Below are 25,658 nucleotides of genomic sequence, written 5' to 3'. Positions count from 1 at the left end.
TTCTGAGAGTGAACAACAAAAAAAATAGTTGTTAATTCTAAACTACTGCTACTGAACTACTAACTGATGAACATCATTAACACTACCACTAATCTGCTGAACTGCTACCTCACTACCTCTTAATACATATGCTTCTGCTGCATTGTCCGGCTGTACCTTTGTGTAGGGACAGAAGAGTGAACAGATAGCACAGTGTGGTTGGAGTGCTGCCACTGCAGCATTGAAGGCCTTCTCTGCCAGGAAGTTGGGCGACTGATTCTGCCACAGGTGCTCCTGTTTCTTCATGTCGCTGTCCAGCGGTATAGGGGAGGACAGCTCTGTAGGTAAAACATTTAATCCATTAAAGACATGTGGCTCGAAAAGAAGACATCCACAGTGTGAAGTAAGTCCTGCATACTGAAGAGATAATGGAAGATTCATTATTGGTAATAATTTCATCTGAAATGCATGTGAAGCATTTTTGGAAAAGCCAAATGCTCTTTTTAATAAGGGAGCCCTTTGCCAAGAGACAAGAATATCCCATTCTGTTCCAGACAATAGCAACACCACTCCTGATATAATTGGCTGATGAGCACAAATAGCACAAGCATCAACAACTTGCTGTTGTGGGTCTGGAATCAATTTTGCAGTGAAGCCCCTGAAGCTACTGATCCAGACTGTTTGTTAAACCTGGACAGAAGGCAGGAAGAACTTTCACACGCTTGTCATTTTACTCTCTCTCTTTTCTACCTCCACCGGCCCTCTCTTTCTCCTTGTCCCCCATCCACCCTTCTGAAGGACAGGCCCTGAGTCGGGTCCCCTGCTGCCAACTTAAAGTGACTTTGAAAGCAGGTAATTGGAAGTCATGATCCCCGAATCAATAAGTGTCAGTCAGAAAATGAAGAGAAAAAGACAGAAGGTAGGGGAGTGAAAAGAGGCCTTGCAGTCTTGATTTCATTATCTGCACAGGGAGCTTTAGTCCTGTTTGTTTTTCTTTCTCCAGATCGATAATCAAAACAAAAATTGTGTCTTCTTCATTCTAAGTATCATGATAGAGAGGAGTGGGATAAATAATGTGGGAGGGAAAGAAAGGATGGCGACAGATGAACAATCAGGGTTCAGCTGACATGGCTTTCTTACAGATCCTGCTTTTGATCAATTATATGTGATTAATCTCAATCTTTAAATTTAACTGTCACATTTTTATATATTGTATATAATTCACTTGTCAACATTTAACAACTCAACTCAGTGAGAAATTAAACAGCATTTACACTACCTGATGGTGTACTTCTCAAATGACATTCAGATTTATCAAAATCTTACAGTAGGAAACGTTTCCATACAAACAGCAGTTTAAAATAAGAAAATATTTTAAAGGTTAAATAAATGTATAATGACAGATACACACCTTTGTCGCTACTCGGGTCTTGCTTTAAGATGGACAGAGGGGAGCGCATGGGTGGCTTGCTGAGGGGGTGACGGCGACTCTTTTTTACCTCTGTTGGCATCTTCATCTTGGAATAGCATGCCTGATAAAACACAAGATGATTTTTGAGAAACCTGAATATTTTATTTGGAGTACTCCGATAGACAACTACTGTAGCATGTAAACACCTTATACTAGTTTCTGAATATGATCTAATGGTACAGCTGGTGAGACATCAAAAGCCAGGCAGACAATCAGAAACGTGGATACTGTTATAATATTGTAGCCTATACAGGGATATGAAATATAAATAAGCAGGTTTCTCATATTCCATCCCAAATATGGTCAAAACAGGGTAAAACTCAAAACCGCGTACTAGTACACATGTAGACACACTCAATAAAACACACCTAAATTCAGAGCTGAAAAGTCTAACCTGGGTGGCAGTCGCATCCAGCTTGCTGTCTGCTGGGATGTCACTCGGTCTTGAGGCAAGAGGGCTCTCCACCTCTGTATCGCTGACTGTGGCGTTCTTTGATTTCTTGATGCTGGATGTAGCAAACTGCTTAAATGCTTCCTCAAACCCAGTCATGGTGTCGTGGGCAATTGACATCTTCTTCGGCTTTTTGTGCTTCTTTTTGTCAATGTCCTCTGTCAAGATCTGTGGTTTGGCCTCGGGTTCTTCTGCTGGCAAAGACAAATGGGAAAAATAAACTTTAGAAGAGTAGCAATGGCTCATCAAAAACTTAAAGCAACTGCGTTATTCTTAGTCTTATCTTAATCTCTCTTCATGCAAATGTCTCTACGGTGCATGTTAATCACCAAAATCAGCAACAGACAGGAAATCTATGGGTTTTTTTTTTTACATATAGCTCAGTAAGTTTTCACTTAGTGGTGTCACAAGTTTGGGAGGACACGATCACTCTCCTGTCTTAGCACTTCATAGGTTATGCAAGCAGTTGTCATGCAGTATTATGCTCATTGGATACATTTACACAGACACACTCAGAATGAAGTTACACTCCGCTATCATTTCATTACCATGTTTGGATCTTTTTGCTGCTTAGAAGCAGATGACCATTACATACAACGAGTTCCATTACAGCACATAAAAAAATCAATATTACTGCTCATATCATTCTCACCCTTTACAGCTGGAGTCTCTGCTGCTTTCGCAGCGGCCTCAGCAGCCTCCTGCTCCTCGCGCTCCATGGCCTCCAGGGTCAACATGGCCTCTCTGGCTAGGCGCTCCTCTCTCTCCTGCCTCCGCTGAGCCTCGCGCTCTTCTACCTGACGCTGGTACTCAGCAGCATTCAGTTCAATGCCTTCCTCGGCCAGCACCTTCACCTCCTCCAGCTTTAGACGACGGACCTGCTTCATCTTTTGCATGGCCCTGGGGCAGAGCACAAAGACCGGTAAATAATTAAGTTCAAATGTATATAAAAACATATCCATTTGAGAGCAGAAGAAGCTAATATATAGAAAAGAACACTTTTCAAATGCATTCAAAATGTTAATGTGTATTTAAATGTACATTACTATGTGCATACCACATGTAACCTATGTATTGAAACCTCAGAATTTAGATCATTTATGTAACTTGGCTTCTCACCTTCGTAGGAGGTTTTCTCGTTGGGCTACACGATACTGCCTCCACTGATCTAGTTCGGGGCTGTTGAGCTCAGTGGCCTTAAGGTGGTCCAACACCACACTGTCTTTGCCCTGCTTCCACAGCTCATAGCGATCCGGCTGCAGGCAGCGCACAAACACATCCATGGAGATCTTCACCATGTCCTTACGACAGGTACACTAAAGAGGAACAAGCAAAGAAGGAAGAAATGACTTTATGTCGAGAGTATAGAACAGCTGCAGGTAGGGTGTGAAGCAAACAAGAATAATCCTCCACAGTGGTAGAATGCTGTGGTTTGTCTACATATGGAGCAGGTACTACAAATGCCATTTTTAGTTACACTTTGACTGATTTTTGACTGAAAACTCTGCAGTCAATCATCAAATGAGGTGGTTACAATCTGTGGCAAACTGATGAAGAAGCCCAAAGAACAGCATGGATGAATGGTAAAGAGCAGCGGGGGAGAGAAGGAGCAGAATCCCCCACTTTCTAGAGAAATGGTTCTTTAACTTAAATAATATGCATTCATATAAAGAATTTAATGTTTTATAATCAATATAATTAGATTCATGTGTATGACAAGTATGTTATGTCTTTATCTCCCTGCTGAAGAGGTTTTACTGCCATAAAAGAAGCAAACATTATTAATATGCTCCAGTTGATATCATGTGTGCAAAAATGTATTATATACCTGACATAACTTGATTTCACCCCAAATAGATCTGCAATATGGATTAACAAGAATGCATTCATGCTACCAGTGTATAGGACTGACAACTGTAATGTTACTAATGAGAGGTTTTTTGAATGATATTGTACATATTGCAGCAGTATGGAGTGAAAGGAGCTCTGTGTGTATGAATGAGTAAATAGAGACATGTTCGTTAGCTAACCTGAGCTTGCTGCAATTGGTCACTTTTAAAGCAAAAAGCTCATGGGGGCGACTTGGGTAGAAGGACAGTAACTGGGGCTGAAATGATTTGAGTTATACACCATTCTAATCTCCATCTCTGTAGCTGTGTTTCAGTCCAAATTTATGTAATTGTAATGTGCAAATTTTAACCAAAGTCGAGTAAATCAGTAAAGAAAATGTGAGTAAATGCTTATTTCCATTCACTACTGCTATGTGTTTATCAGGAGTTGGTCCATCAACATAAGCAGGCACCAATTCTTCAGTCAGCAAAACATTATTTTTCAACCTCAGTCTTTCTTTTATAAATTGTTATTTCGAAAATTAACATTTATTTGTAATAATTATTGTAAAAACATAACACACATCAAAACAGGAAATGAGTGTACAGTGGAGCTTGCCAATAATCAGTGTCCCCATGAGGTTGTAAATTTCTATGACGCATATTTATTCTTGTAGGTAGCGAGTACAATATGGCAGGTAATAAGAGTTTGCTAAATGCGGTAATGTGCAGATAGCTCATAGGTAAATGACTGTGATAGCTGCATCCTATAACCACACCCACCTCAATATGACTCCATAAACCTTCATAATTACATTACAAGTCAATGAATCATTCTGCTGACTACAGAAAGGAGGAGCGACAGAGCTGTTGAGTGTGGGGGGAAAATGGCAGGTACAGCAGAAAGAAGTTCGGGAATGAAGGAAACATAAGGAAGGAGAGGGAACAAACAAAGACGGGGGATGAAAGAGAGAGATGAAAATATTTTCTTTGTGCCTTGCTGGCTGTATTACATTCTGGACCTATTATTTCCTGAGCTGTACTGAGAACCTTATGTTCAATTACTGGAAACACAGCAGTTCGTCCTCCCCAGCAAAACAATATCCAGCCTACATATCATCTAGACAACACTTGACAGACGGAAACATTAAAATATGGTGGGGGTTGTTGGAGTGGAAAGTGGGAGGGCAGAGGGGGGCAAGTGAGCATGGGTACAGCTGATTGTTACCATCATGAAACCTTAAATAAAAACAGCATCATACCAGGAAACTACAAACGCAAAAGAACACAAGATAAATATTGCTCCTATACTGATTGTAACTGGCAGAATGTCCTATTTTCATTTGTAAAAAGGATATAAAGGTTTGTTTTATTTTTATGAAACTATTAAGAGGTTATGGAGATTGTTGCCATCATCAAGGGCCAGGAAAAGTTACACTTTATTATCATATAAAAACTTAATTAGAGGAGGGAAACAGATTTGGAGATGCACAAGATCTGTGAAAACAAAAACTAACCCTGAGGCAGGCAGTCAATGAGCCCTGAAGTATACTTGGGCTCCTAATGAAGCTAAATTGTTGGAGCCACAGAAAACCTAGAGCCAGGGGACTCTCTATGGATCAGTGGACTCAGTGGATGTGCCAAGCACTAATAACCAAACAGGGTTTTAGTCTGACCTGACCCACAGTAGCTCGAAAAATGTGATTATCCAAAATTATTTATGCTTTCTTTGATCGCATAACTGATGAGGATAGAAATAACTAGAGAGATGATCCTGAGAATGAATGATTGGGGAGGTAATTAAACTGTGTAAAGATGCAAAATGTAGAATATACTGCACAGCAGGGCTGTATATCATCCAGCTGCTCATGCTGTTAAAACCTACTGTGAAATGAGACAAAACATTATCTGAACCTTTATTTGATTGTGTCTGTTACACAAATGTTTCTAAGGTTTTTCGCTGAAATGCATGCTGTATAAAAAATTCTGACCACGTTTAAATGAATGCTCTCATTTTTCTCACCCTCCCACTTATTTCTTTCCCTTCTTTATCTCCTAATATACACCCTCTACCAAACAACATAAGCCTAATGTGCTGAAAAGAAGGTAGATATTAAAAAACAACAGTAAGCAGTGTAGAAATGTTAAGTAGTAAGTGGTGCATGACTTTCACAACTGTAGACCTGACTGTGTGCCTAACAGAAAGTATTTTTGCATCTGTTTTTATGCTGCACCAAGTTTTCTGTTGTAAATGTCAGCAACATTTCAACTGTGATAAAACTGTACAAATCTCACTATGTGGCAAGAAACAAAACAACAACTCCTGGAATAGCAACTCTCACCAACATCAAAAAAATCGTGAAATCTCTGGGCTTGTCACGTTATTGTGCTGCCTTACCAAATGCAAGTACTTTCATTAGGGGTTGTTCTCAGTGAGAATTTTAATTTCGAAATTGCACTTAAAGTATGATCTGTGGTGTACTGGGGTTCACTGTGACAGACACTACCTGTGGGCTATCCCATGTCTTACAAGCACCTACAGGTCTCACAGGTCTCTAATGTGATAATGAAAGTCAAGGTAGACTCCAAGATGACGACACCAAATGTGAGTAACTGCTAGGTTTGTGTGGCAGATAATCAAGTTTTTGTGTCTGAACACAAGTTGTCTAAGGCTCTAGGCAGTGTTTTCTACAAGACCAATCGTATTCTATCTGCTTAATAATGCAGTAAGCCTACCACAAAACTGAAAGAATGCATTTTGTTTATTGGTTATCATAGACAAAGGTTGCACATAAACAAAGTCTAATAAAAATTTAGTATGTCCAATCACAGCATGTCTGGGCTCTCCGAAACAAGACACGTCTGCAAACAAATATAAAAAAGACAGAGTGAGACCTCTGCAATTCACTTTCAAGATGAAAAAGTGATGTGATTTAGTCTGGGAACTGGGAGGATGATTTCTGCTCCTCTTCCAGACAGAAAAATCACCGTGGAGGCCTGGGGGAACAGCAGCAAAGTGTGACTGAGCACCAAACAAACGAGAAGACGCTTTCATTGAGAATACTACCGACCCAGAACACAGAAACTGTTAACATTCAGCAACATAATGGTGCAGCAGACATAACTATTTTCAGAAATAATCTGCAAGATCCTTTTTGCCACGTCCAGTGCTTCAGTGGGCTAATTTCTAGGATGTTTTCTACCAAACTTGGTTAATTGAAAAATTGCATGTACAGTATGTAAATCAGTGTGACTAATGGTACAAACTAGTTTAACCAGAGAGTTTTCCTAAGCACTGGATGATACTTGGTGACCCTGTTAAAAGTTTTGTTCAAATTAAACAAGAGACCTATATCCCTGGCATCTATTGGGAATGTGATGTTGGGTGGTAATGTAATGATGCTTGGCACGTTTTCTTTTTAAGCTGATCCCTACACTAGTCAATTAGAATCAACAGCCATGTTAGTTTGAAGTACTCTGAGTCAGATGTTGAAGGAAAAATTACATAAAAAGGCCAGTACCTAATGCATAGTCAGGAAGGCTGAGGACAAGGTTAATTAAGACTGCAATGTCTGAAATAATAAAAGTCTAATTACATGCACTTACAGCACACGAGTGCTGACAGTGGGCCTGCTTTGACCGCAGGTGTGTGTACGCTTAGTAAGTCAGACAGATGGGTCAGCAGTTGGGGAGCTTGTATTTAAGAAGACTGAGACATTAAGCACGCCCAAGCTCACTCTCTCCTCCTCTCCGCCGTGTGCTGTCAGCCCCCAAACAGTGACAAATTCGATCCTGAGCCCCATCGTTCACTGTCCTGTTTGTGGCTGACAGAACAGAGCTCGGCAGGGGGGGGCGGGAGAGGGAGGGGAGACAGCCAAACAAGTTAACAGATGACTGCCTGAGCCAGTGGGAGAAAGATGAGAGGGTTAAGTTAAAAGACCAAGAGAGAGTGACAGACTTCATTGTAGCAAAGCAAGTGGGTGGCCACGTTTGCTAACATTAAATAACAACAATAAGACAACAACAATAGTAAGTGTGCAGCAGAAAAATCCCTGATTGTATTGAACTGGCCAAGGCTGCATTTTATTGTCAAGAACAGCAACTTTTTATTTGTAAAAAGAATAAGGTTACTTCTTCTTTCAAAAGTTATTCCTTAAGGGATGAGTTTATTATTGTACTGTATTTGAAAACCTGACTAAAAAACAATTTTTTGTTTACTATACTATGAAATACCAAAAAAAGGTAACCAATTCCAGTCAATGTACAGACATTGCCTACAGAGAAATGCAGTATTAAGATGCGTCCATACTAACAGTATAACTAAATAATTTTTTCGCAAGGCAGTCAAGAAAAAAGGCTTTGGATTCTTCCACTTAATGATGAGGATGAGAAGATATACCACACCCAGTGAAGGGGGGTTGGACCTCCCCTCTTTCTCAGAATGATTCATAGTGAGGGACCCTGAATAGGTTCAGGGTGTTGCTCGAGGACATACACAGGACAATCTCTGTAACCACCATGCTGCCACTCCATCCCAAGAGAATGAGAACAGCTCTGGGAAAGACTAAGAGAAAGAGGGAGAAAGAGATGGACTGGCAGAAAGAGCATGTCTCGTCGGCCGAGCTGTTCTCTTTCACATTTCTCTGAGCGTGTGCGGTACTGCTCTGTCGATTTGTCGACTCGGATTAGCAGTGCAGAGTGGACCACTCTTCTTTATCAGACTGAGACAAGTGTAGTGGAGATGCTCCCTTGAGCACTGGGCTGGATGTAGGGAGGACTGCTGGAGCCTGGACTACTGGTTCTTAAATTACAAGTGGCCACACGGGTAAAGTAAGAAGGCCGAAAATGAGAAAGAGGGAGACGGGAGGGAGATGTAATTCTGCAAACTGGCACCTCATAAATCTGACATGCAGCCAAGTAGAGAGAAAGCAGGGAATAGGGACACACGCACATATGTGTGAACACTCACACACAAGGGAAGAGAGGGGGAACTGAACAGGAAAATGAAGTGGAAATGTATAGGATAGAGACAAGGGGGGAGGTTCTTCCAGAGGACATTGTAGTTGGGCTTCCGTCCACAACCAACCCATGCCCTGTCAATTTCATGCTCAGCAGCCCACAGGCAAAGCGGCAGTTTGCGTCAATGGAAGGATGCGAGGGTACAGTTAGTGTCGGTAACAGATGGTGTGCAGCAGAGAACCAGACTGTGCTTTTATATTTTGATATGATCTATTACTTCATCCCATCAGAAAACCAAACAGCCAGAGCAAGATGGCGACAACGTTGCTGTTTATTCGCACATCGGATCAAACTTCTTCAAGTGGAGTGTTAGATATATGTGCCATACCATATGTACGATATGTCTTCTTTCACTTCAAAATGTCATATCTTGTTTCCAATAGATTCATACTACTGATGCCAATAGTTTACAGTTTAGAGAAAATAATGAAATATTTCTAGGCAGGGTTTCTAGGCATAAGAGTGTGTCTTTCTGTTAAATCTCCACATTTTTACCAAATGGAATTTAACAATGTCATCTCTGTTACACTGATTTCATTTTATTGCTACATGACTGAATATATATCCTGTAAGTCTACTTCATCTTACCTGAGTAGCCATCTTGCCGTAGTCCACCCAGCGCAGGGTGGCAAAGTTTGTAGACTCCGCACAGTTGAAGCCATGGTTGAAGCCAGCATGGTAGCCATACGGAAAGGTGATCATAAACTCCCCTTCATTCTGAGTTATCTGTTCATAGCGAGCAAAAAAACACGGATTTAAACATTTTAAATGCAACATATTAAAAGTTTGTAACATGTGTACATGTGAACATGTGAACAAAAGATTGCTGAAATTGCCAGGCCAAGTCTGTGAATTGATACATAACTGAATCCTCTTTTAATTCAGCTGAAGATGTAAGAGAAAATAGCTGTCCACTGCAGTGTCTAATCCAATAAAGACAACTATGCATCTAATAAACTAGCTCGGTAAATAAAAACTTATTAGGTTCATCATCAATCATACTGTTGAACTTATTTTTAATTTGTTTTAAAAAAAACAGTTTAAAAAAATCATATATAGATTTATTTTATTTATTTTTTCCTGGGGCATTTTGCCTCCATTAGACAGCAAAGGGCGACAGGCTGGACCCTGCCACACTGGTGCCAGCTCCACCAGGCAAGCCCCATAAAAGTATTATTCTAAGGTAACAATAAGATAACAATTCCTATATTCAGGTGATTATACACTAATGAAAACATAGTTGTGAATATTATATTCTATTGCTGCCAATCGATCCTCCTACCTTTAATAAGAAACTTTTAAAAAGCAGTCCTTAAATTTTCATTTTCATCATTTGAAAACCTTTTACACAGAATACTTTGTTTGAGTTTTCTCAGTTTTGTTTAAGTGGATTTTTACAGACATCATTTCACTCTGCCTTAACTAGGTGCCCACTTTTTATATCCTCAAAATATTGTAATTGAGAGTTTTCACTTTTGCTCACTTATTCCTTTTTTACATGTCTGAGTGCTGAAATGTTTAATTCTCTACGTGTATGCTTTGTGCTTTGCTTTTTTCCTTATTTATGATGTACTGTTTTCCAATCTACTAAATTCTTACTTGCAACTGTGACTCACAATATTCTGACCGTTAAAAGTATCATCTGTATAGTATCTATTTAATGTTAAAAATATAATTCTATTATTACTCATGAGTCTCACATCAGCAACAATTGCCATTGAGGAGTTCAACTCCTCAGAAACAACTTTTCTCTAAACTTTTCTGACTTGCGAGCAAAATTAATTCAGCCTAACCTGACTGCCGCTCCAAGTGTTGAGTGTCTTCCCATGAGCTCAGTGTTATTCTGAGAAGTGATGAGTTTAAAAATGTGAGGACAAGTAAAGCACATTCTTTTTTTGATGTGTTGCCCCAAAACTTAAGCCCTATATGTCTGGCTGTGGATCTCAACGTCTCTGTGAAGCCTGGATCCAGGCAATCAAGAGACACATCAAGCCAGACAAGGTGACAGGCATGAAGGGAGAAACAGGGGTAGAGGCTGAGAGTGGGAGATAAACTTCCTCAACTAAAGGCAGTGGTTCAGATATCAAACATCCCTTTCTGCTCTTGCAAGAACGCAAGAAGACGGTTTTATTTTTACACATGAATCGAGAGAGGTACTGTAGGTGTGTAACAAGTAACATGTTCGCTGTGATAATGACGTCCTGAGGGGGGAGTGAAGAGATAAATGGGGTTGGGGCGGGGGCCCTCTGCTGACAGTGGAGTACTTTGTATGCCTGTTCTGTGCCAGTTTTTTTTTTTTTCTTCAATCTTTCATTAATTGATGCACTGTGAGGATTTATACTGCCTACTAAATAGAACAAAATGGAAAGTTGAAGAAGAAAAAAAAAAGGACAATTAATTTTCTATGACAGGCACAACAGAAGATCATTACACATACTGTATCATTACTATAGCCTGTAGCAGCTGCGATGTTTGGATCGAATCTGACTCACTAACCTCCCTTGTGTTGTCATTCGTTCTTTTACTTTTTCTGTCATTTATGCAAGACGCAAAAAATGCAAAAACATGCAATTTAATGTAGTTAGCCAAGGTAGACTTTAGTCACTTGACATGCTAGATATTACAGTCCTGTGACCCCGAGATAATACAATCTCTTTCTTTAAATGGAGTGTTAGGCTAGACACTTGAATTAGCAGTCAAGAGAGAGGGGAGGACATTGAATGATGAGTGATGCTGTGTCAACACATTTTAAAAAGGTAGGCGCGTGGCTCTACCTATATGCAAGCAGCATGACTTTCATTCAATACTGCTGTGTCTAACGATAACAGAGATTGTCCTGACCGGTTGATTGGTTGGTTGGTTGATATAATCAGCAGATATTGGCCTATTACAGACATATGAGTATTGTAACAGTATCTGTATATAAACAGTTTTTTCCCGCTGTACAATGCAGAAACTTATACTAATACTAAGACCAAAATGAGTAATTTTATGTCATGCAACGTGGAACAATGGCCACTCACTCTGTCGAAGGGAATGCCATATTTCTTCAGGATGGATGGAGATATCAGCGTCATCTTGTGGCGAAGGAAGGCGTCACAGCCTTGGGAGCTGCCAGGGAAGAAGCCTGCAGGGAAGGCACAGCGAAGAGGGGAAATTTAAGATGTTTCACTGACAATCCAGAGAAACTCAAATTGTCTCTCCTTTGTGTCTATGTGAGGTATTGTCTAGTAACAGAATATCATTGCTGAGCAGACAAATGGGGGATGTACAGTAAATTTAAGGTTATCAGTTAAGCTGACACCAATGCAGCAGGTTTTCCTGTGTTTCCTGGTCTCACAAACCCCTGATCTTACCATTGCCTAGCTCTGTGATCCTTGCCTGTCAACTGGCACAGGATTGGGGACACAATCATCAATGTTGCCACAGTATTTGCACCATATTCTGACACCTAATGCAGATGACTGACACTGCAGCACTGCAGTATTGGACCACAATCCCGCAAAAACAATGAGAAATCAACCTCTACGAGAATCAATACATATGAATTCACACCAAGAATACTTGACATAATAAAATTATGAATATGTTCTCATTTTAAAATAGTAAGTAATCAAAAAAAGAAAAATGACATAACATACATGTGTTGTGTTGATTACTAAAACCTCAGTTTACATGCTGCATGATCACATGAGGTTCTTTTGGCAGTTTTCAGGGATGGACTAGTAAGGCAGGTAAGTATCTAAGGAATGCCAAAGCATTAGTACTTAAACTATTACACAGAAATATAGCTGTCTATGGTATTTTTTTGTTAATCCCACAAACTGGAAAAGGAAATCCAGCTTCTCATTGACATAGGCGTGAATTCATTTACTGACAAAAGTGTGGAATAATCACATTACCGAAGTGCATGTAAATGCACTGTTAGTATGCCCCCGAGTTGGATTTCAGGGGATTGCATTATGTCACAAAGAAAGGCTGCAGCACAAAACTGGGACTGCTGCTGTCACTTCCAAAAATCTTTATCTTATTCAGCACGACCAGAGAGAAAACATTTTCCTGGAAGGTCTACGTTTGCAATGGCAGTAAATTGTGTATACATACATTGAGCTATTAATTTTAGAAAGCAGCAGTACTAACAAGATTGGATCACAAAGGCTACCAATTGTTTTAACCACGGTCTCATTTGTTTACGGTGTCATAATTAATCCCAAAACAATATAAGGAGGTCTAAAACTGCCGTGCATGTCTACACCCCCAAGGTCAATTGTAAACAAAAAAAACCTTCATCACACTTCACAAAACCAGCCAAACTGTATAAAGTGCATAGGTGTGATTGCAGCTACTACTTCTATAAACATACCATCAAAAGCCCACTTGCATATAGCTGCTGGAACTTTGCAATGTTACCTTTTGTGTTACAAAACAACCACCACACTTTCTTAAAAACACATAGTGCTCCGAGACCATAATATACCCCTCTGACATTTTGGGTTTTCAAAGCCCCAACTCTCACTAAAACAAAGGCTCACGTTTGCTCTTGGAGACAGAGACACTCAGACGGCCTCTGCATAATCAAAAGCAAGAGTTTCTCCTCCATCACTCACTCCCCCACTCTTTACTGTCTGTACCCGCCAGTGCCTCAAAGGGGGGTCCATCCAAGCCTCCACCCAGTTAAACTTTAATGTGACTGACAGTATAATCGGCACCCATTTCATCCTTCATTTTCACTGCATTGTTTCAGCCTCTGTTCCACCCTACAAAGCAAGAGATGGAGAGAAGGCCTCTATTCTCCCATCGCCTGCCTGCTTGTTGGAGCTGATAAAGGTGAATAATGTGCCGACAGAGCCCGGGTATTAATCCCCATTAAAATGCAGCTGGCTCTCTGAGCTCTCCGCGGGGTAATATTAACTTAAAGCGTCATTCTGTCCTTTTGAGTTTGAAAATTAAGTTCCTGCCTGCAACCCTGCACCCTCCTCTCTCCTCCCAATCCAGTAAGTGTGAAGCCATGACTAAAATAATGCGGAGATGAGGAGCGATAAGAGCAGCGGCTGTCGCTGTGTCAAATGTTTGGAGAGGAGTTTTCAAGTAACAAGACCATTGTCCCAGCCCCATTAGGCATTCCTACTACGCTCATAACTGGCTTTTTAGGACCTCGTAAACAGTTGGCTACCTGTGCTCACGATGGCTTTGATAGGTCAGTGGGTGCTTGTTAAATAACGTTGGCATTGCTTTCCTCCCACTGCCAGCTGCTTAGATAAGAGGAGAGAGGAAGGCTGCACTCTGACTGTGACTGAAAGCTCAATGCCAAACATGAAGAGTGATAAAAAAATGTCTACAGTGTGTATTCTAAAATTCAGTACTATCAAATCTGAGCCTTTTTGATACTCTTATCAAATCTATTTAGGTTTAGTCTCAATCTTGTTAAAAAATCCCCATTAGTATATCAGAAAACACGACATAAAGCAAAACATCACACGAAAAAATATTCAAAATTAGCTTCAATGGCTCAAGCTATTTGTAATGATTACTGCAGGTCAAGATTCAGAACTATTAAGTTAATAAACTCAAATTAAGAATATGAAATACTTGTCCCAATCAGCTAACGAGGACTAACCACTCTCATTTAAGTTTTAAATTGCAATATTGAAACAATAATGAAAAGATAAAGAGGGCACTTCAGAGCATCAGCGCTCCTGACAAACAATGTAACTGGCAGTTAAAATCTGCTTATTGATATTTATGGCCATTTAACAACAACAACTGTTAGGTGATTCTTAATCAGCAGAGACTTTGTGTACTAGGACTTAAATTGTTGATATAATGATGCTTTTCTTACAGCAGACATTTGAAAAGCACAATTGGAGATAATAATACTAATTGTGCCTCCATTCCATTTAGGTGGGCCAGTAACAACACAAACAATACAAGAGCTGTGGAACTGAAACAGAAAGCAGCCATTATTACAGTTATTAATGCGAAATTAATCAATTTGATCCAAGGCAGTGGTTCTGTTTATACTGATTTTGCAGCTATTTAACTTAAGTATGAATCATACATTGATTAGGAGGGCTACAACACAAGTAATGGCTGCATATCATTCAGGTGTGCCAGTTCCACTAAGTCTGTCGTGACTTACTGGCAAATCCACATGAAATGGGGCTACTGTTTATGAGTTACACCTGTGATTTCCATTTATATAGTCCAAGCCAGTCTTGCATGTACATGTGCAAATAGGTAAATCTGTGATCATCCTTACAGTATGTCAACATCATTTACACTAATGTTTAATATTACTTGGCTGTTTTTCATTTTTATTTTAAAGACATTGCTTGTCTGTCTCATGTCACACATTGTGCGTTACATATTCCGACCGTACAAAAGAAGGATATCAAGTGGCATTGGTGATCATCGATTTGTTCCAGCTCTTCACAACAACAAGGACAAACGGTGTCTATTTAATGTAGTTTGGGATTGAGCAACTCTCCATCATCGTCCCCACATCTTATACCTCACTCTGAGCAACATACAATACACAAGTTAATCCTCATTGATCCAAACAAGGAATAAAAAGAGGAGGAGGAGGACGAGAACATGGGAGTTGGAAATAAAAGGGAGAAGTGCAAGGAGACATCTTATGTCAGACAGAAGGGTAGATGGATGAAGAAACACTGAAGGCAGAGTGGTTAAAGACTATTTCACTTCAGACTATTTATCTGAGACACACACGATTGTGTGAATTTGAGAAATACCCAACCAACCAACTCATTCTGCAGAACAGGCAGTTGATGCAGCTGGCTTCAGTTCAACAAGCCTCTCCTCCAAATTCACCATCTACAGCCCTGCTGATCTTTATAGTGCAGGTGACTGCACACACTTTGTTCTTCAAGCGACTCCTCCTTCTCAAAAAGTCAATTTTTGCACCGTCAGGTGACTAACAACTCTATGTTCTTGTATGTGGTGAGAAAGTGTGATATAAAAGTTTCTCATCCACTCAGTACATGCCAAAGATTTTTTCAATGTGTGGCTCGCAGCGTATACTACGCAGTTCAATGTGATGACTACTATGTCTGCAAGACGAGAAACAGCAGAAAGGTGGTTTAGTGTGAGTGGTAAAGGGTTCTTAACAGTGTTGTGCATGCTGTGCTCAAGAGGAATGATGCAGGGTATAACTGAGAGGTGCTACTTTACTTCCCTTACTCCCTTTCACAGGAGAACAAGTAAGTGTGCTTTGGATGTGTGGCATGTGTATGATTTCATGGTGTGTATTGACCAGTCTGAAGCACTTGCTCCTTCGCTTAATGTGCATGTGCATGCTTTGTGTGACAAACAGAAAGCCGAGGCATGGTGCGGAAGGGTAAAATAGGCAAAAGCAAATGGATTTTAATTGAAAACATCAGCAGGGCCTCACCTTGTGCCAGCCTCTCCAGCCTCTTGCCGTGCTCAGGTGGAACAGCATACCTGCAGACAGAGGGGAAACAAATTGATCCGATTATTACAGGAAGCACACAATTTTGACATGTGAAGCAACATAAAAAACAAGGTGTACCATGCCTTATGTGTTTAGTTCCATTTTCTGAATCATCTTCTTCCACTAGCTATATCATCATTTTAGAATGATAAGAACCCTTTAGGTTCTTTCTGTTCCTCAGCTGCTGATCAGAATTTCTATCCTGTTGAATTTACTCTTTAAGACCAGTCTGAGCTGTAACACGGCAATGCCACACTCCAAAGACACATGGTCATGTGTACTTTGCTAGCTGGCTACAACTAAGTTGGTACATGACTGCAAAATCATCCAAGCAATCTAATTTGCACAAATAACAGCCAATGAAAAGAGTTAACTATTGACATACCTTGAGAAGTAAAGCTGACACAATAGTATTTAATGCAGCCCTACGTTACAGCATTGTCTAGATACTCATTATATATTTATAATTTAAAAAGGGAACAAGAAGGGGAAAACGAGGGGTGGAAAAGATTAAATGACCGGTAAAGGGCAGGACAAGGAGAAATTACTGTTTTGGGAGTGCTGGGTTATTTCACTGCCCTCAGCATTAACTGTTTTAAGAAATGAAATTACCCATGAAGAACACCTCATCACCCCTTTCTCTCCTTCTGTTTAACACATGAACACATTGTGCTAATCAATCATTATTCTTATCAATGCTTATGTTTTACTTCTGTACACATACAGTGGCCCTGTGGCACTGGTTCAGTGTTGCTCCACAGTTAAAGCAAAATACCTACTGTTACCAAGACGTCAATATAATGAGGTAGACACTGTAAAGCATATGCTGTTACAAAAAATGTCAGAAGCTACATTTAGAAAGCGAGTTTATTTGTAAAAACAGAGTGGGAGGGAGTCAGCAAAACTCAAATCTGATCCGTTCATTTGTGACGTTATTACAATGCTCTTTATTACTGCAATTATTTTCTTCTGAGTTGCCTAACACCCCAGAGACATCAGGCAATGAACAATGGCTGGGGAAAAAGCTGACATTCCTCCCTCCTAACACAACCCTCAACAACTGCATGGATGTTTGAAAAAAAAGGGAGAAAGAGAAGTGAAAATGAAAAAGAAAGAACAAAGATGGAAAGATGGTGAGAAGCAACAACACTTAAGGGGAGAGAGAAATGGAATGAGCAGGAGCATAAGACAGAGAGAGAGAGAGAGAGAGAGAGAGAAAGAAAGAGAGAAAAAGAGAGAGAGAGAGAGAGAGAGAGAGAGAAATAATAAACACAAAGAAAGTAAAAGACAAAGTCAATTTCAGTCAGTGGTGCCAAGACACAGTGCCACACTGCCACCTGTAGACGAAAGCTTAGAGCTTCAGAAGGGTGCAACCTCCTCCAGTGTTTTTTTTTTATTCTAGGCTTATATTATTATAGACTGGATTTACACAAGTATCAACATATATGCTGTTTGGGAGCAAGTGACAAGAAACAAATTGGTTTTTCATTAAACCACAGAGAAACGGGCAGTGACCAGATATAGTGCTTCCTTCATATGCATCACTGTGCTTTATTTACTTTTTGATAGCTTTTTGGTACCAACTTATCAATGGTCAGCAACTACACAACACAAGCTGTCCTGTATCACTGTTTTTGTATTTTGAGCACTTGTCTGATAGTAGTTTATGCCATATTTATAGCTATGTGGCTCAAAACACATTTTACAATGTATTTAATAGACCTGTCTTCCACTGCACTTATCATTGTGATGTTGGTAGTAACTTATGTCGGGGCTAAGTAATGTGCCTTAGAGTGTTTGTTCTAAGCTAAGATGCACACATCAGGGATATACCTCTGTTTTGAAGAAAAAAATAATATTGATCTTCTGATCTTACTCCCTAAGACAGAAAATAAGTGGTAATAAATAATAAATAATGCATTTCCTAAAATTGAGTATTCCTTTAAAAAAGAGGTGTTTCTATCCTTGGGAAGAATCACATTGCAGACATTTCTGTGTAAATGTACACGCATCAGAGCAGCCCGCACCAGAGAACATCCTTCAGATGATCCCTTCCATCCCAGCATCAAACTACACAAATCAGCAGATCGGCGCGTCTCCTCCCGTTCCCTCCCTCCTAAGGCCACAGTTGCCATGGCAGCAACACGTCTGTCACTCCGGCAGCAGAGAGAGAATCACACAAATAAAACAACACACAGCAAATGAAGACTTGAACTTTTCCACCTCTCTGAGGAAGAGTATGATTTATCTAAGGTGGGACAGAATTCCTGGCATGTGGAATTAAGCTGTGATGACGGCATGAGAAACGGCGCAGCATGTGTTAGTTGTTGTATTTCACACCACTATAGGCATTCTGCATAAATGTGCGTTCTTGTAATTTAGTGATTTCCATTTCATGGTCAAGTGTATAAAGAGGTACGCTGATTATTGCTGCACTAAAATGGTAACAAGAGTAAGTGTCTCTTTAAGATGTTTTTAACATGGGATTTTTAGAAAGGACAACTATATGCAAGTGCAATTTAAGCACTGAGTGCACATGTCGGCCGGATCACATATGAAAAGTGGTTTGCTTTAATGGTTTGCAGGTCAGACAGCATATTGCCATCCTCTGCTATAGCAGAAGACAGTGGGGGAAAACACTAGCAGAATGTTTAGTCTAGCAATGTACATTTATTTATTCAATAAAACTGTACCGGTATTATTAATAATAATGGCAGCATTATTCTGCATTCTCACTACACAAAGAAACTGGGAAGAAACTCCCGTTCTTCCAACTTGGGCTATTTATACAATATGTTATATGATATATTGCTAGCCTAGAGTCTCCCCAGATAAATTGTCTAAATTTGCTATTTTTGAATGCCATGTTGTTGAAGTAGTTTGTTAACACTTTAAACAAAAATAAACAGTGTAAAGTTTCTTTTGGATAAGCAGAATTCAGTGTACTAGGACTGACATTAGAGTTTATTTTAAAAGGCAGCTGCTAGTGATGGTTGGTGGCTTTGCATTACAATTACACGGATTACAACAAGGTGACTGACAGGAATGGTTTTTCGGACTTGGCTTCCCTTAACTATGGTTTGAACAATATAACCATTAATGTTATCAGTTAAAATAAAGTATTTAGCATTGAGCAATGGTTTGCTTCAAATATTTACTAAAATAATTAATATTTATTACATTTTTGTGACCCAACATACACTGGACACAATATCGTTTTCCAATTGTCTACACCATCTCCACATGCAAAACTCTTTTGTTATACTTGTGCTTGCATGCGTACACACACCCACACCCCACCCCCCACCCCCCCCACACACACACACCAGAGGAATGCTCCTGGCAGCACTTCTCAGACCCTCTATGCAAGCAGTATGGGACCTGTAAGGATGCCTTCAATTACTGCAAACACAAAATCAAAGTCCAGAACACCTAACCCAACATCCATACAACCCAACTAATGCTATATGCAGATCTTTGGCTGTGCATTTCTCTCCTCTGGGACACAAAAAAAACTGGTTAAAAAACTTTTGACTATAGCGGAGCTTGAGAACTGATGGATTCATAATAAACTCCTCCCTTCCAGGGAAGTTACAGCCAGGGTACACTTCAAAATATCCCTTTCAATTCTCTTTCGTCAGCCTTTCCCTACCTTCCCCTCACATGCTCTAAGGCTAATCTTTTATCTGACAGCAGATCCACTTGTGTGTGTTGGGGTAGAGGGGTGATTGAGGGTTTCAGCAATGAAAATAAAGAGAAAGAATGATGGAAGGACAAAGGCAGAGAGAAAGTGACAGACTGCTAAGGCACATCCGCCATGTGTGTGTGTGTGTGTGTGTGTGTGTGTGTGTGTGTGTGTGTGTGTGTGTGTGTGTGTGTGTGTGTGGGGCAATAGTAGTGGTTATGGTGGGGTCTGACTTTGATGGGAGCAGAGTTGCGGGGGGAATGGACTTAATTTCACAAACGGCTGCACTATGAGGGGAGAAGAAGACTGCGTGTGCGTGTGTGTTTTAAGGGGGCATGCTCTGTTTAACAGCCTGTAATTACCCCACCACACACAAGTGTAAAAGAAAAAATGATTCAATTTCCGCAATTTGAAGGTGGTAAGGCTTGGTGAGCACCAAGAGAGAGTGATAGAGAGAGAACAAAACCAAGCAAGAGAATTCAAAGAAAGCGAGGAAAATCGTAAAAAGAAAAAGAGCACGTTAAAAAAGGAAACGAATGGTGTGCATCCATCCATCTAAGAGTGAATTAGTCTTAACAAATGACAGGGAAGATGGGTATGGGCAAAGTTAAGTGGAAGTATAAAGACGAAGAAAGCAAGTTCAGAAGCCAGTTAATATGCATTAATGGGTTGGAAAACTCCAGACTCAGCATGGGCAGATGTCAGCTATGAAAAGCCATACAGGCAGGCAGTAACATATTCTAAAATGATCCAATTAATAACAGCAAAAAGTGACATGCACTTGTCTTTGTAATTATCAATTACTTACTAAATGTTTGAAAATTTTTTTTTAAAGGCCTTGAAATGTTAATTTATTCAGCTTTTCACAAGAAACCTTCTACAAAGAAAAATAGTCATTGAAAATGTCTCAAGAAGTCTTCCTAACTATGTTTTATACTATACAGTCTTTCTTAGAACTCACTTTAACAACGTGTCTTGTTAAAGTGGCCATGAGAAGATAGTAACACCCACTACCTACAAAGCACGCACAGATAAACATTGATTAGATCCACAAACAGTGACACCGAAAACAAAGCAGGCGTGAACCTGTATGGCTCAGCATGTAACTGCTACCACTGGACTGCCCACCAGACTAAAACACAGCTTAAATTAATTTTTACACACACACACATACTTTTACACACACAGAGGGAAACACACCATATATGACACACACACAGCAACACACACACACACACACACACACACACACACACACACACACACACACACACACACACACACACACACACACACACACACACACACACACACACACACACACACACTTTACACTCACAGTGAGAGGTGTGAAAAAGAAACGGGAAAATAACACACACACACAGCAGCGAACACACACACACACACACACACACACACACACACACACACACACACACACACACACACACACACACACACACACACACACACACACACACACCAGTGGGAGAAAGGTGGTGGGGAAGCATACTGTGACAAAAAGGAGGCAGGTGAGAGAGCAAATGGAGAAAGACACACAGACACAGCACACACACTTCTGAAAAACTGTATTTCTACTCTGAGACTGGAGGTTGGGTCTGCTCACCACCTGCAGTGCCATGGATGGAAAGCAAAAGTGAAGTAAAGAAGGAAAACACACACAGACGAAAATCAAGCGACAGAAAGGGAAAAGAAAAAAAAGTATTTTTCCGCAGGTACCAGGGACCTCTGGGGGTGAATGACACAAACAGAAGGAAATGTAATAATGATGCACAGCAAGTAAGCAAAATAACTGCTCAAATTTACAATGAAAGTTACAATGAAAGCTCAAATTTCACACCACCTGTGAAAATCAGGTCATGATGTATTGTTTTTCTTTTGTTCAACATGCTTCAGAGATGTACTGTACAAATTGCAATTCTTTAGAGAAAAACAAAAGGAGGAAAACATTTGCAAACAATCCTTAAACAGCTGTAAATGGTAGAGACTAACAAAATTTAATTCTAGCCTTATTCATGAAGTTTTTGTCCTAATATCTAAACGCCAAAACACAAATCCCAAACAAACGAATGTCGAGCACAATCAAATATATCAAAGGGTTATAAAAATAGGAAATAACCAATGAGAAGCCTGCTCAAAGTAGCACAAATAAACAGCATTAATCTATAGCAGCGATTCCCAACTAAAGGTTTAAAGCTTGTTGCTCCTGCAAAACATACCTAAAACAAGAATCTGAGAACTGTGAATGACGTAGTTGGCACAGAGTTGTGATGTTTAATACCCAATAGAAACTTCCAACCCTGTACCCCTGGTCTGTCATGAGTAGTAGACTAATTCACTGAGATAAATGGGTTGAGGGCAGTGCTGGCCCATGGCATAGGCAGTATAGGCAAATGCTAAGGGCGCTGTCTATCTAGGGGCACCACAATGGGGGAAGAAAAAAAAAAAGGTGCAACTTTCAATATTTTTATACTAAAACTAGTTGGTGCTATTATTTCTTAGTCTGAAAAAAATAAGCCCACATTAATTTAACTAAATAGCAAAGCCTATTAAACAATAATAACACTTTATTAACGTCAGTTCATGAGGGGCCTTACAGCTGTTATGGAAAAAAATAATACTCCCACCTTATATTTCTCAGGGACATTTGTAAAGATTAGATCTATTCAGCAGGTGTTTACATTTGTCTACATTTTATTTGTATTTATTATTGGTTAGCTAATGTTTGCTCTGCTTGTAACAGTCACACACCTTTATATATTAGAGTTGTAAGCCTTGTTGTTTGTTGTGTTACAGTTCAGTATTGTCTAAAGTGTGTTTATAGTGTTAAACTTTACATCCATGTTAAAGTGCACATCATTAATGTTAATACATTCCCATATGTTATATTATACTGCAGTTTACTGCTTCTTTGCATTCTGCTAATCAGCATTTCCCTGTAATGACAATAAGATTAAATCTAATCTAATTTGCATATCAGAAGAAATTGCACTGTATATCATTAATGTACAGTACAGTGAAAGTAATGCATCTCTTAGGTTTTTCATTTTTATTATTTAATTTTATTCTTGGAATCATTTCTTTTATTATCAGACTGTAACACCCAACTGTGTCACTCATTCCTCTTCTCTCTTCAGATGCGCTGTTGAAATATCTAAATCCACCTCCTGCAAATCCTGGGCCCTCTACAGTCATCAACAGCATCAAGTGATCCTCCTGTTGCCTCCACCTCAGAAGAACCCAGTGATGCAGCATCAGGAATAAAGGCTGCACCAACAGACCCTGCTGACTGGCCAGCTCCTCTAATTTATTATTTTCTTGTTAACTGTTTTGATTGAACAACTTGTTTCTCTAAAAATAAAATAAAATGTCAAAGACAAAGCTATTCAGTTTCTTGCGTGAGTATATGTATGTATATAACTGGCAGTGGAATTTACTGCGATACAACGGGGGGCCACCTAAAATCTTGCCTAGGGCGCTAAATCGGTTAGGGTCTGGTTGAGGGAACCTGATGTATGATACAAAGAAGATAACACAGCAGGAAAAGTGACAGAGGAAGAACATACACCACACAGACAACAGCTTGTAGCAGGTAGAAGCTCCTGTCCTGACTACTATGCTTTGATAATCACCTTCAGTGTGTGTGTCTATGCTACTGTCCCTGTGTGCAAGTTTGTGAGGAACAGGGATCTGTTTATTCATACCAGTATCTCTACAACTAGGTACCATTACAAATTATATTTTTAATGCAGAAGGCTGTGAGAAAGCTGTAATTTTTTTAATTTTGCAAAGACTTTCAACTTCTCCAATGTGAATACTGGCTGATTACTTCAGTCTTCTTTTATTGTAATCTGAATATCTTTGGGTTTAGGACAGTCAGTCAGACAAAACAAGACACCTGAAGACCCCACCTTGGACTGGAAAAGGCTTTGACCCAACACTTAACCGATTTATCGAGGAGTAAAGTGACAGCAGGGAGTAAAAAACAATCATTAGTTGCAGCCCTGTACAAATGTTTCCTTTTACCAATAAAGAACTGCATGATACTAGTAAACCTCTAACTGAAAGGACAAACCAAACAAAATAAGCTGGCATTTATTACAAATGCGATTCTTAAAAAGCAACTTTATAAAATTTGAAATAGATAAGGCAAATAAATAACCCGGACTCAAAGAGGGTTTCGTTGCCGTATTCATCATGGCTGCCTTATCTCCACCATACAGGCACATTATGTTCCTGTTAAGACTCCACATGGACTTTAGATGGTGCTGTTAACCACTGTACGATAATTTCAGATGCTATCAGGCAAGCAGAATCTTCTGGCTGTTGGCATGCCAGCAGTGTGAGCCAACATGTCAGCTGCTGTTTGCCACAGAGCTCCTGATCCAGCCACTGTCCTTAAGAGCAAATAAACAACTCCTCTTGGGCAGTTGTATCACATGTGAAATAAATGGGAAAATGTATGACCTAATTTTTCAAGCTGCTTTGTGACAATTCAAAGAAGCATGCAGTGGAGAAAGTCCTGTCCAGAATTTAAAGGTAAGAAGAATGCAACTGCTGATTGAAATGGCGCAAGGGGAATGAAATCACTTTTAAAATGTGTAAGTAGTAGTTTTAAAATACTTTGATAATAACTTCAACATTTAACAATCAGATTTTGCATTCACACCTAGTAGTTTTATTGTGTTCTAGTTATCCTCATTGAGATCGGATCTCTGTCCTCCAGAGCAAAACCTGCACAAATAATTTGAGTGGCAGAAAATCAGGCCCAGGCTCCCTTAAAAAGAAATAAAATTAAAAAGTACTGACCAGGACTTCGACTGTCCAAAGTGCAGGTAGTTGATGCTGTAAAGGTCCATGTCCTCAGTGTGCCAGGCAAATGTGGTCTTCCACATGCCAAAGTAGAGGTAGGGAGTGTTGACACCTTCAATAACGATGCCACATTCCTGCTCCACCATATCCAGCAGTGTGTTGAGGTGGCCAATGTTCCACTCTTGAATGTCCTGAATGGAGACAAAAGTAATTTTTATGATTAGCATGTACAGAGTAGTCTCTATGCTCAAAGTGGTCCTCACAGTGTATTAATGACCACCAGGTAGTGTTGTAGTCAACCAAAAATGTACTGATTCTGGTCATCATAGTACCTCACTCACTGAGCAGGGTATCAAAAAAATATCACTTTGTAGAAACCTTTTTAGATGCTGGAATAAAGTAATCAAAACACACAATCTCTAAAGTAGCTTAGATTAACGGACATTACATTACAATTACCTTTTAAGAAATGTATTTAATCCCTACAATGGATTAATCAATCAATCACAGTATTGTAAAGGTCCACTGTCTCTGAAAACTGTTAAAACATATAAATAAGAGTACGTCATAAATTCTATTTTGTCCTGAAATTACTGAGCAACAGTCATGTCAAAGTATATAGCGAAATAAGCAGTGTTAGCAAATCAGCACACACACAACCCTCACCTCATCATAGATGGAGCCACTGACATCTGCACCATAAATTGGTGACACAAATGTCAGGTTCTTCCAGTACTTCCTCTCTAGATCATCAAAGTCTTTGTGCCGGGGTGTGCAGTACCTGAAAACAGCATTGGACCAGTCATGTTGTGAGCAGTGAGTTGTGAGTAGGGAGATGGCCCCCTTAACTAAAACCCCCATGTTGACAGGCATTCAGCATTATGAGCAGTTCAACAATTAGCCAGGTTTTAATCACTACA

The 25,658-nt window shown here is 39.8% G+C and overlaps 1 protein-coding gene across 2 annotated transcripts in view; it reads right to left on the bottom strand.

Moving 5' to 3' along the window:
* Positions 1–25,658, bottom strand: part of kdm4b (lysine (K)-specific demethylase 4B) — a 46,939-nt gene that overhangs the window by 15,021 nt on the left and 6,260 nt on the right. The window contains exons 4-13 of one of the 2 annotated variants that reach the window (XM_051376143.1): positions 25,405–25,519; positions 24,736–24,929; positions 16,161–16,210; positions 11,773–11,876; positions 9,338–9,475; positions 3,021–3,217; positions 2,554–2,801; positions 1,845–2,095; positions 1,391–1,511; positions 157–317 (exon numbers count right to left, since the gene is read on the bottom strand). In XM_051376143.1, coding sequence (XP_051232103.1) covers positions 157–317; positions 1,391–1,511; positions 1,845–2,095; positions 2,554–2,801; positions 3,021–3,217; positions 9,338–9,475; positions 11,773–11,876; positions 16,161–16,210; positions 24,736–24,929; positions 25,405–25,519 — 1,579 coding nt within the window. The remainder of the gene's footprint in view (positions 1–156; positions 318–1,390; positions 1,512–1,844; positions 2,096–2,553; positions 2,802–3,020; positions 3,218–9,337; positions 9,476–11,772; positions 11,877–16,160; positions 16,211–24,735; positions 24,930–25,404; positions 25,520–25,658) is intronic. The other variant, XM_051376145.1, reaches the window with a different exon arrangement.

The sequence above is a fragment of the Dicentrarchus labrax genome, unplaced genomic scaffold (assembly GCF_905237075.1).
Source record: "Dicentrarchus labrax unplaced genomic scaffold, dlabrax2021, whole genome shotgun sequence".
Taxonomy (NCBI): Eukaryota; Metazoa; Chordata; class Actinopteri; family Moronidae; genus Dicentrarchus; species Dicentrarchus labrax.
Note: the sequence above shows the minus strand (reverse complement) of the source record. Positions and strands in the feature narration are given on the sequence as shown.